This window comes from Netta rufina (genome assembly GCF_964035555.1).
Source record: "Netta rufina genome assembly, chromosome: 15".
In the NCBI taxonomy this organism is placed as follows: domain Eukaryota; kingdom Metazoa; phylum Chordata; class Aves; order Anseriformes; family Anatidae; genus Netta; species Netta rufina.
In genome coordinates this window covers 13,056,457-13,069,260 of record NC_140138.1, presented here as the reverse complement: position 1 = coordinate 13,069,260, position 12,804 = coordinate 13,056,457, and the positions used below count along the sequence as shown (strand labels likewise).

Below are 12,804 nucleotides of genomic sequence, written 5' to 3'. Positions count from 1 at the left end.
TGTAGAGACTGCTATTGCTATTGATTGACCTGGCTGAACTCAGAGCAAGAGCCAAAGCTGTGGTATTTCCAGGCAGCTGTGAACATTTGCAGATGTAAGAAGTGTAAAAGCAATGGAATAAAAAGCAGTGACATTTCCAATATGAGAGACCAAAAAAGCCCACCTCATATTTTATTTATTTATCCAAAATAGTTTGAATTATTCATTAAAGTCGATATAAGTGTGTGAAAATACAAGGTGTTTCAAGAAGCAGCATCATTAGGAAGAAGTTGATCATTTGGCAATATTAATTTTGTAACAGATTAATGATTTTTTCAGTGAGGATTTTCATCCCTGACAAACTGCCCGTGATGGGCAACTTTTTATACATACTTGGCCTGAATACCAAGGAGACCAGGCAGGATGATTTTTAAATATTTTCCCTTTCTCTTTGTTCTTCCCCTTGATTTTTTTTTTCCCCAAGCAAAGTAAACAGCCGGTCATTATGCCTGACCAAGGTACAGCCTGGCAAACCTTACGCCTGTTTTCTCGGTTCCTATTTGTTTCATTAGCACTTCAGTGAGGGCTGTTTCGTGGTCCCTTCTCTGGGATGTTGGATGTTTATGGTGTGACTTCCCCCAGTCGTGGTTTCCGCTGAGCACACCTGCAACTTCTCCTGCCTGTCTTGTGCAAGCGAAACGGAATCGAACACAGGAACTCCAGCGAGTGCTCTAAACACAGGCATTCGAGTTTTCAAACACTGTCTTTTAAAGATATAATTAAACCTAATTCTCCAAATGTTGTGAAAGATCTCAAAGGATGAAGATGTTCAACATTCTGTAGGTGGTAGATAAGAGTGGGTGGGAACAGCAACGCTGTCATCAGAAACCTGCTCTGTTAACGTACCTCGACCCGTCCTGAAAGGATCTGCCTCTGCTCGGTCGCCTCTACAGCTGTGCCTGAAGCGTTTTTCTGAAATGTGCTGAATTGCACTCTGCAAATTACGACTTTTAAAACAATTTCTCCTGACTGTGCTAGAAATGTGGCCGGAATTAGTGGTATTAGGTGAGGCTTAAGAATTAGCGCCATCACGTCTTTGAATTGAGAAGCAGAGCAAACAATGAGCTGCCTCTTAGCTTAAGGTCTTCGCTTCGTGGGGGAAGCATTAGCAAGGTTAATTACAAGTCACCAAGTCAATCCACGTGCTGCTTGTGCAGCTCTCCGGCCACTGGGAGTCTGCAGTGCCGGGGCAGTGCATGGGCAGAGCTGCAGCACAGAGAGGCTGCACGGGAAGCCTGGGCCTGAAACTGGGCACCCAGTGCCATTTTGGGCACCTGAAGTGCCTGAGAAGTTGGCCTGGGCTGGCTGCTGTGAGCCAGAACCTGCAGCAAATCCCTCTCCTGCAGAAGCACAGGGGGAAGCCAGGAAAATATACCCAGGAATGCCTCACACTTGGGTGGCTCTGTTTCAGCAGCGGGACCCTGGCCCACGTTTCCCAAGTCTCTGCCTTCCTGCCACGTCGCACTTCTGTGAGTCTGCGTAACTCGGGCTCTTGGTGTGTCAGCAAAGCCCACAGAGGCAATCAGGGAGGTAGTCACCGTCCTGAGGGCTGTCCCGAGTTAATTTGGAAATAGCCCCTAACTGAAGGATTTCCATAACATAAACAAATATTGCAGGAGGGTGAGCATCAGCAGTTGCTCCAGCTGAGCTATTGATGACTGCGATTTAATTGGGCGTAAAGGAAGAGAGCGGTCTTTGTTCCACGGTCGTGGTTCAGTGGGCTTTTCACTGGGGGCAGCTGCAGACTTAAGCATTCCTCTCGTGTCCCCGTGCCTGCCTGTTTACTTCTGCCCCGTCCCCAAGCTGCTCTGCTGAAGAAATACTGCTGGGGAATTGCTAATGGAGCCGCCGAGCCGCTGACAAGGCTTCCTCCTGTCCCTGACTGGTGCTGGCACGTTTGGCTGTGTCTACATTAGCAGATACAGAGTTCAGCGCCTCGTGCCAGGGGCTGACACTGGGCATCCCTAACAGGGAGAGGATGCTTTTTCATGCAGCTGAATTCCTTCAGCCGGGACAGCTGATGGGGTGAGACACCAAAACGGCCGCAGGAGCTGGAAAGAGAGCCAGGAGGAGCGTCAGGAGGAGGTGTGGGCACGATGCTTGGAGCAGGGGCTGGTCAGCCCTCCGTTAAATCGGAAAGCTCAGGGCTCCTTGCATAACAGGCTGATCGTAGTCACAGCACGTCCTTTTTCACCCCGAGGGTGGAAGAGGAAAGCAGTTGCCATCATTTAGTTGGTGTTCGAGGTTCAAATGGTTGTAATCTGAATAAGGCAGTGCTGTTGGGTGGGTGATAAAGCTGCGACCCAACGGGTGCCGACGGTGCTCCTGATGGCCATTAGAAACGCCAAGTCTGGGACGAAACAGTGGACAGGGCACTAACTCTTCATGAATAATGTAGGCTGCTCAAGGAGTCCATGAATTAGGGTGCCATCCACCCCCAAGGTTATAAAAATCAGGACAGGCTGCCTCCAGGATGTGGTAGAAAAAGGCAGATTTACTTTTCCAAGGCTAGGCTGCATTTATTAGAAAAAAAAAAATCAGTATTGGACATGTGAAATATATTAAAGCCAGTGCCATCTCTGACAGCGGCTAAACATTATTTACCCGTGCAGTGTGGTCACTGAATTTTTACTTTTATATACAGGATTTTGTCCTCAACAGTTGCATCCTAGGAATGCAAAATTGGGTGAAGACTGTGAGAATATTGAGGTCAGAGTCACCAATTAACCTCCTGATTTCAGAGGCTGATTACTTGATTAATCAAGGGACTGGACCCAGCTGAGATGATGGGAAAAAGGCTGAAACAATCCATGGAAGGGCTGAGTTAATTGCTCGTTGATAAGTTTGGTAGGAAGGGGAAGGTGGGTGGTCAGGAAAGATACAGCCGTTTCAAACTCATGAGAAGGGGCATGAGGAAGCCCCAGCCCTTTGAGCTTGTGATCAGGACTTGGATATTCACCTTACGTCCCCCAGCACCTGGGGGTTTCCCCTTAGAGCAGTGTGTTAATGAACCAACTGGTACGTGATGTTTCCCAAGACTTGTTTGCTCCCCTTGATAAAACAAGATACAATTAGGAGGGGAACACCCAGAGCAAAGGAAATAGTTCCCTCATACATCTCTACAAGCAGCTCTGGAAGGTAGAGCTGAATTAACCAAAGGTAAGGAGTTGGCCAGCACTAGCTCGCCCTGCTCGGATGCTGTGACTCAGAAGTAAAGGGACGTGCACTTCTCTTTAACCATTAAAGAGTTTCTGTCCTTGCCTGGGGATTAAGCTAAATTGGATTAAGGCCAGAGTACTTCTGAGCAGGGCATACTCAGTGGCGTTTAAGGCACTTTAACTTAACACGTTGAATTATCCTTTTGTCCCACCCGGAGTGCCTCACCAGAGCAGTGCAGAAGATAAGAGAAGATTTGCCTCCTGCCAGTGCTCCTGCAAGCCCTGGGAGGTGGATCACAGGCAAGTCCACGGGCTTGCCGTTGCCATTCTTTCTGTGCTATACTTGGAAGGCTGATGGAAACGCATTCGGGCAAATACTCAAGCAAAAACTTTTCCAGCAAGGCTTGTGAAACAAGAATAATTCAGCACGGGCTGTGCAACCCAGCCAAAACCCATCGTTCATACCCAAGCAGGCGCCTTGCAGTGAAGTTCCAGCTTCCCTAGTGGTGGACCCTGAAGTAGCTGAAATAAAGCCATATGGCCTACGTGTGCTGCAATTATGTCTCTGATCACAGGACAGACAAAGCCGTAAACCTCGTAATGACAAAGAGGTAGCTGAACAAGGAAGTCTATTTGTTTGCTGTTCGAAAGTCTTTTTTTTTTTTTTTAACCCTGGACTGCGGTGTTGATAAAACAAGCTAACTTGGGAGGCCTCTCTAGTGTATATTAAAGTAAAGCCAATCTTTGTAATTAATGGGGGGATAAATCGAGGTTTAATTACTCAGAAGGCACCTTGGGTGAAAGATTCATGGTAATTGTTGTGTATCCTCTTGAAGGATTCACACTGCTGGCAGCTCCCTTTATAGCAATAAAATGCAGGGTGAGTGGCAGGCCGTCTCCCAGGACCTCTCTTTTAGGGACTAGTCCAGTTAAGGCAGCAAATGGAAAGAGACAGTGGTACTCCTCAGGCTTTTTATCACAAGAAAAGCCCCTTCCCAGATCTTATGGGATTCCTAAGCAGTGTGTCAATTTGAGATCAAAGCATGTGCAGTCAAATCAAGTGTACGTTGGAGGAGATTTCCCTTACAGCCAGATCCCTCCTGATATAACGGCACAGAGGCACGTTTGTTGCTATTTTTCCACTTTCTTGCTCCCTGTAACATAACACTCTTCTCTTGGGTTCTGTGTAGAAAATAAGATATGTGCATGTGAGGAAACAGCTATAGCTTTGAATTTTGTAGTACGTTGTTAAAAGGCTGGCCGAGCAAAAGAAAAATCCATCCCACTAAGACGCGTCTTCTTTCCTCATTCCCCAGTTTATTATCTTTTGGTCTTCTGGGGCTGGGAGGAGAAGAGTCTAGCTTGCCTGTTTCTTTACTCTGCCTGCTTAATTCACTTTTTAAAAATTTAATTAACCTTTTCAATTCACTTGGTTTGGCTAGCATTGTAAATACAATGCAAGGTCTTTATGCCAATGACGTATAACAAAGTACCCGCATTTGTTCCCCTATATAGAGCTGAAGAAGCAAGTGGAAAGTGCAGAACTAAAAAACCAGCGCCTGAAAGAAGTTTTCCAGACCAAGATCCAAGAGTTTCGCAAGGTCTGCTACACGCTCACAGGATACCAGATCGACATCACGACTGAGAACCAGTATCGACTCACCTCCATTTATGCCGAGCACCAAGGAGACTGCCTGCTCTTTAAGGTAGGTCTGCATACCCCTTGCTGCTCCTGCTTTTCTGGGTTTGCAGTTTCCAGCATGACAATGTACTTGTTCTTTCTCAGTGATTTGACTGGAATATCATTGCCCCCTGCTATATGACAGCTTGTTCTTTATGAGGGAAGTAAAGATCCTTTCTTCTTTTAAAAAACTACTTTAGAAGGTTTGGCATCTGGTCTTCAATTTATGTATCGAAGTGAGTCGAGTAAATAGAAGAAACTATATATTCATAATACTTAAGGCACCTGGCCTTGCACTTCACCTTTTTATATTATTGGTTATATGTGCCACGGCAATAAGACCTTATGTAACCGTCAAGGTTTCATCCGTACTTCACTATATGTCCTCACTGCCTTTGCAATCCTCTCTCTTGCCTGCGTGTCATCATCTTGTCGTTATGTAAATTGGTATCCCTTTAGAGCAGCAACTCATCCTTGTGCATGTGAAGTGCCATTTATCTGAACAGCCCGGATGAGGAGCAGTAACAATCTGTCTTGTAGGAGTCTGATACCGTATTGGTCTAGCTAGGTGGTCTGAGGTTGGGCTGGGGCTCGGTCGGTGGTGTTTTTCTTTTGTGTTACCTTGCAGACAGCCCAGTTGGGCTGATACGTTAAAGAGCTGGGGTGTGACATTAGAGTCATCAAGCAGTTAGATCAATCTTTACTTAGATTTAGATGCCCACAGCCCAAACTTACAGGTCGGTGGGAGAACTTTCTGCTTCTCGGTGGCAAACACAATTGGCACATAAAATCATACCTGCTTGCCACTGACCCCTCCCTGGGGTGAATAAGGAGGATGAGGATTTTGGAGGTGTTCGATACAGGAGAGGAGTGTACAAGCAGAAACTGGAGAAGTTTGGTTTCTGCAGACCTACCGCTGTGTGCCACATGTGGATTGCTGCAGTGTTGTTTTTTTTATATAACAGGACAAATATTTTCCTGTTCTGCAACTATAGAGCCCCAGAAAAAAAAGAAACCAAAACCACCAAATAAAGCAAGTGATGGTATTACAAGGCAGCACCTAGGCTCCTTAGTAAAACTAGGAAAATGTTTCCAAAATAGTTATATTACTTGGCCTTATAAGGTTTCTGGACTGAGACAGATGACAGCAGGAAATCTCACTAACCTGTGGAAGGATGGTTCTCCTGGTTTTGTCCTTGTACTGTCCTTGAATCCTGAAAAGAGGTGGTGCAATGCCATCAGCTCTAAGGGCCCTGGAGGCCTGTGCTCACACCTGTATTGTTACACACTTGGTGAATGAAACATCTGCAGATCCCCAGAGATATCTGTTGGATGCCATGGCAGAACAGTATACCTAGTAGTAGTTTCTGTCCTGTCTCTCATAGGAGAGATGGTTTGTTTGGAGAAGGTTAAGAAAACAAGAAAATTGCATATTGCCCACCTGAACAAGAACTGGCTTCTCAGTAGCAGATCTCCAGTAGGATCAAATTGTTCTTCATGTCATGGCAATAGAAATAATTTATGTAGAGGACAGTGAATGACCAGGTATGGATTCCTCTCTCTACGCACTGGTTTTGCTTCCTGTTCTTCACTCAAGGCTTATTCCCAAGTATATCCAGAGGATGGAGGTAAGTGTCACCAGGTAGAACAGCGGTCGTTTCAAGATCTCATGTTTCCCAAATGCAAGAGTGGATTGCTTATTGATTTGTGGAATTGCTTAGCTTCTCATACCTCACACACCTCTTTGGGTTAGAGGAGCAGACTTGCTAATAAGAGCCTGATCAACAAAATCTCAGACTCTTTCTCAGTGCTCAGTAAATCGCAGACAATTCCCAAAGTCTCCAGCTTAGAATAGCAGTAGAAAATAAACAACAAATTACTTCCTCGCAGAGTCCAGGCAGCTGGTACTCATGTATGTACTGAGCCTTGCATCCTGACTGTGGCTTTTCCATGAGGTTGTGTGTTTATGCTGTGGAATTTCTGAGCCATAGCCGACTGTGGGTGTTAGTGTGCATTTCATTAACCCAAGGAGGTCAAAAAGCAGGGAATGCTATTTGTATTTATTTCATTCAAGCAATTTATGGAACAGAGTCTATACAATTAAACCGGAGAAGTCCCCTGGCGCTTCACAAGCGTCTGTAGTTTGCCTGTAAACTTTGGAGCATATTTCAGTAGCACTGCTGGTGGCATTTAATTTTCAGTGAGGAGCTATTATAATGTAACCCCTTCAAAGCTAAATGAAGATGAAAGATGTGCTTGGTTTTCCCAAGCAAGGTATGCTGGTACTGGAGTAGAGCACATTATCTGCATGCTGCGTGTGTCCAGCCAATTTACATTAATTGGAATTACAGCCTCAATGAAAGGGTTAATCACAGAGCCATGCTGAGAATGCAAATGCCTGCATCCGTAAATGAGCACTGAATTCCAATGAAACCGCATCAATATTTATTGGCGATCCCTATGGATGCAACAGATGAGCTCATCAACTTGAAGGATATTCCAGTGATTTTCAGACCCTGTGTGAGAGTGCGTAGGCAGCAAGGCACATCTCAGATTTCACAGCTCGCTCTCACTTGTTTGCTCTTTTTTATTCTTTTAATTAAATGCTGTGGAAAGTAGTGTACAGATCCCTCACCAGGAGTTCAGGTTCTGATGATTTTTGTGGGAAGTAATGCTTTATAGTTACCGGGTTACTTGACAGCTTCGCATTCTGTTACTCTTGCTGATATGTTAGATGTATTGGGCCACAACACGAACTTTGCATTCGGCGTAATGCTTAGCTTGTGAGTCTAGGCCAGGCCACCCACAACATAGATGAGAACTGTGTTGACTTTCTTTGTAACAATCTATTAAAGACGTCTGTTAAAACAAGCAAACATTTCTGGGGAGCCTTGAAATCAGTTTAGCCAGCTTGGAATTAGGCAGTGGCAGATCAGGACGTCATGAATGGGCTGTGTGTACTTTGTGCTGTTTACCCTTGTCTCTGGGTAGATCCTGAATGAGAGTGAGGAAGTGAGGTCTTTAGAAAGGCAATGACAATTGTTTCAGACAAAGAAAGTCTTCTGGTAAACAGAAAGACTGGTCAAATTTGGAGAAGAGATGATTTGGAGACAGTTGTACAAATGAACAAACAGTGGAGAGAAAGTAAATCGTGGGCTTCTCTTTCTGCGTGCCCAGAGAACACAGTCCCAGCCAAAGCATCCAAAGCCAATCAATTTAAAATTAAGCGTGGAAATCCTTTGAATTTATAGACCTTATGGCTTTAAGGTACTGCTGAAAGCAGGAGCTCAGTGGGTTTTCTGAAATGGTAGGATATCTTTGTGGACTAATAGTAATACCTAGATTTACGTTAAATATTTGCATTTACCTTGAGCAGGGACATGCAGAGCTGCCTGCTTTGAGATGTTAAGCCAGCTCCTTATTGCGGAGGTTGGGAAGAAAATTCCTGTGCATGCTGGTCATTTTTTTTGGGTTGTCTCTACATGTGGTTTTGCTGCTGCTGTATCTAACAATGTTCAACTCCATCCCCTGAAAGTACGTGGAAATGAAGACTTCAGTGAAGAGGAGACAGCAAGAAAAGTCCTTAGGGTCTTTGATAATTCATCGTGCTTCAGGTAAACCACTTGGACTGTCACGGCACGAATGTGGAGCTGGTCACTTTTGTTGATAGGATCCCAGGCTGAAAAGGCAATCGATCTAATCCGGTGTAACAGCTGTATGGTATCTGTCAGCATTTGAAATCTTTCAAGTTTCAGGTTCCTTCATCTTCTCAGAAGGGAGTGCTTAGATTTATCACCAGTTCACGTGTATATTTTCTAGGCCTAAGTTATTTGGTAAGGGAGTTAAAACAGGCTCTTTTCAGTATCGTGGTGGTGTGTTTGAGCTTATTAATAGCCCTAGCCAAAAAGCTGCATTTAGACAGCTCAACAGCTTATGGTTCCTATGTCCTCAGAGCCTAGTCTTCCACAGAACAGAATTCTGTCTGCTTCCAGCTCTTGCCTGTGTTGTTATTTTCTGCCAAAATTATCAAACGGAAACACAAACACCAGCAGTAGTTCATTGAAGAGCATCCCCAAGATGGTAGGCTTCATGCCTTGAAAGAGAACACCCAAGATATCAGACAGCAAATAAAAACACAAACACCATGACACAGCGTGAGAACGTTGCCAGCCGCAGGGCTGGCACTTCTGCAAAATAAAACCTTTATTGGTGTCCAGTTGGATTGGTAATATGGTAATAAAACAAACAGCTTTTTGCAACCTGTTAAATTAGCAGCCAGTATGCACACACTCTCTGACGCACACCTGTTTAAGAAATTGTGTGAAGAGTTGGCTTGCGGATCCACTGGGGGAACTGTCGCTATAAAAACCCTGCTGTGGGCTGCGATTTGGAAGAGGATGGTGGGCGAGGTGGCCTTACAGCAGTTCTTACTTTATTGTATTCTTCAGAACAACAGGAGCTGAACAGAAACCTGAGGTAGGTGGGTAGATAGATAACCTCTTTAAGTTTTCCTTACGTCATTTACTATTAAATCAGCATTTCTCTCCTCAGTCTCGCTTTGCTTGCCCAATCGCTTGTGTTCCCAGCAGTCCCATAGCCTCTGTGTTGACAAGGTGTGCAAAATGGGACAGGGCGGTTATGCCGACAAGAAGTAATGTTTAATTGTCTTTTTTGTTAAGGAGGAAAATGAGGATGGATTGAACAGGAGCTCGGAGGCTATTTTTCAAACACAAAATGATGCTGACAAACTGCTAGTTGAAAGGGGGAGACAACACTGAGGTGGTGAAACGTGCAGAGGCTGCTGAGATTCTGGGGCAGCCTTAGTGTCAGGTTTGGCACACTGCACCACTAACAAGGGACATCTCCAAATAAGCAGGAGGGTTAATGCAGGGATTGCTTTTACTTGCCTGAGTGATCTCGTTTGGTCTCGAAGCTGACAGCTCTGCTGGGCTCTCTGGATCTGAGTCCCCATGCGTGGCATACCTGCGGTTTCCATTATTTGCTCCTTGAACCCAGCAGTGGCGTTGAGAAGCGTGTTCTAGCTGTTTGTTTCTCTTTGCATCTCTGTCTTCTCCCCTCTCCTCCTCCTCAGCCTTGATGAGTCTCGAGAGGAGAAAGAAATCACAATTTTGCTAGAGTGCCATCCTTCCAGCAGCCGTCTCGCACTCCTGCACACACAATCAAAAATCACAATGGGGCTCATCGGTGGAGCAGGCCAGGCAGCGAGAGATTGATTAGAGATTGGAGGCCTGCGTTAACTCCTCATTCTTGTTAATTACTAGTTATTTTATTTTTATATTTTGTTTCCAATTTGCCCGTGTGGTGGTGGGAGACTTGCTTTCTGCTCAGCTCCGGGAGGTGACTGTGTGAGCGTGGTGCCCGCCTGCTGGGTGAGCGCGCTGGGATTCCTGGAGGGTCAGCGAGGACCTGTCGTGGGTTGCACTAATCAACAGCTCCAACACCGGAGCTGTGGAGCAATCTGTGGTGTTACACAACCAAATCCCTTACTTCAACTTCCTACATTTCATTTTCTTTCAGAAGTTGTAGCGGCCTGTTTCGTGTTAGGACCTAACTTGAATTCTTGCTGCTGTCTTCATCTTAATCTGCTCTTTTGCATGTATTTTTCCCCCTCCTGACACAGTTTCTCTCTTACTGCATTTGCTTCCTTAAAAAACTGCCTGCTCTCTAGGGCACAGTATTTTTTTTCTTTTAATGAAATCAGTCACCTCGAGGATAGCAGAACTGGGGGAGATCTGACAAGGTTTTCTTTTTGCAACAGAATTTCTGAGCACAAAGATGCTGCTCCGAGACTTCAGGAGGCTGGGCTGACACCTTGTTATAACTGAGAAAAGTTAATGCTCTTCCTCTGCCTGCTTCCCCTCAATACAACCGAGGTAGTGCTCCTGCCAGTGTCACCAGACTGTGGCGAGGATAAAAGCCCTGTGCTGACAGGGAATAGAGGGCAGCTTTGGGCTGGGGAATTCACTCCCCTGTTACCTGTCCGTCTGGCACGGGACCTGTTCTGTGTGTTGGCACCGCTCGCTGCCCTTCCCTGCCATGCCTGTGAGTCTGCGAGGGTGGGCCCAGCCATGCAGGTAATTAATGCTGATGATGTTGGAGGATTATTCCAGCGGCTGAGCCTGTCCCGACTAGCGGGAGGCTGGTACATGTGGGGCGCTCTGAAAGGTCAGAGATTTGTCTCCCTGATGGGTGCAGCAGGTAGGAGAAATGTTTGGGTTTTCCTCTCTCTTGGAATGATGATACATTAAGTTGTGAGACACACAGCACCTCACTTGAAAAAACATCGCTTGTTTTAGGGCAGGAAACATGAGCTTGGCTCACGGATCCTGCCTGAGAGTCAGGCTGCTCTCCCTGTCTGCTTCGTATTCATCAGCCCTTGGCCACCGAGCTGCTTCTGCAGTTTCTCTTCCTCTCCAAGGGCACAGCAGTGCCATCCCACAGCACCATGCCTGCGGCGGCACGAGCTCTGCCTCCATTCCAGCTCTCAACAAAAGAGTAGGGCACTCAGTAAAGGCAGTTTTCTTTTTTTTCCTACAAATTCATCACCTGGCTTCAGCCACTGTTGCACCACCGATAGCACTGCTGATGGCCTCATCCAGGACAGGACACAGCAGATATCATCGTCCTGCTGCAGGACCCCAGCACCCATCTCCATGGCCTCTGCAGTAACAAGTAACCAAATTACTGGAGTGCATCCTTTTTTTTTTTTTTTTTTTAACAAGTTTGCGATTCAGCTCCCTCCCATATCTCATTTTTCTTCATTAAAATATCTCTTAATGAAACAGGAGGCACGGTTGATGCTTTCCAGGGAAAGTCACACGTGCAACGAGGAGCACAGGTCGCTGATGAGAGTTTAATTAAACCTCCACATCCAGGCTGGTGTAGCAACACGCGTGGCCCAGGAGGGAGGTGCAGAGCAGGAGCAGTGCCCAAGACACCGCGGTCGTCTGCAGGAGGCCGAGCAGACCCTGGCTGGCTTACCTGGTACAACAAAAACCTCCCTTTCCACTTTTTTTCCCCTGCCATGTTCCCAGCAGCTGGGTGACGGCAGCTTACAGAAGAAGAGCTGTTCTTGTCGCTGGCTGTGCCTGGGCTCCCTGCGGGAGGTCTCAGGAGAGCAGGACGCCTGCGTCCGCCCGCTGCTGTATTTGAACAGCTTACAAAGGGCTGTGTGGGCTGACAGCGCTGTGTTTACGCACCGTGAGATGAAGGCAGCGTTAAAAAACGGATAAAACAGAGGGGGCCTAAGCAAAACCCTCCTGGATTCTTGTTCCCGTCTCAGCCAGCGAACGTCTGCGTGGCTTTGCTCGAAGGCGCTTGACCTTCTGGTTTCCTTTGTCCCTCTCACCTGGGATCAGGATTTTGCCATTCATCTGCTTCCACGGAGCTTTGAGAAGCTTCTTAACCTGTTCCGCAGCGAGAAAGCTGCGTGTGAATGTTGGAGATTAAAAAAAAGAGAGAGAATACAACCAAAAAGCAGCACAGCTGGCTTTGTTATCAGTGAATGGATGCAGCCAGCCCTGCAGTGTGGGCCGGGGTGCCTGGGGAGGGACGGGGGCAGCCAGCCTGCCCGCTGCCCTGCTGCTCCTCTCTGGACACCTGCACGTCCGCCTGGCATTAAATCTCTCTCCGGTTTATTTAATTTTTTTCTTCTTTTCTCTTTTTTGAATCTCCGGGACTTTCAAAAGATGTTCTTCTTAGACGCCGTGTGATCGGCACTCTTGAAGGAAAAGGCGATGCCTTCGAGTCTGGGAGGCTGGGGAATACAAAGGCCTCGCTGCCGACACATGAAATGGGTGTTCTGCAAAGCTGCTTTTGATGCACGCTTGTCGTTTTCCTTGACTCCTCTGTTGTGAATTTGCAGAACACGCAGAGCCGTGTCAGCAAACCGTAACCCCGCTGTTT

The 12,804-nt window shown here is 46.4% G+C and overlaps 1 protein-coding gene across 1 annotated transcript in view; it reads left to right on the top strand.

Annotated features, from left to right (window-relative positions):
- The window catches only part of MAD1L1 (mitotic arrest deficient 1 like 1), a 354,917-nt gene that overhangs the window by 263,313 nt on the left and 78,800 nt on the right, over positions 1–12,804 (top strand). Inside the window, exon 17 of the mRNA XM_084296309.1 lies at positions 4,713–4,903. Within this exon, the coding sequence (XP_084152435.1) occupies positions 4,713–4,903 (191 nt within the window). The remainder of the gene's footprint in view (positions 1–4,712; positions 4,904–12,804) is intronic.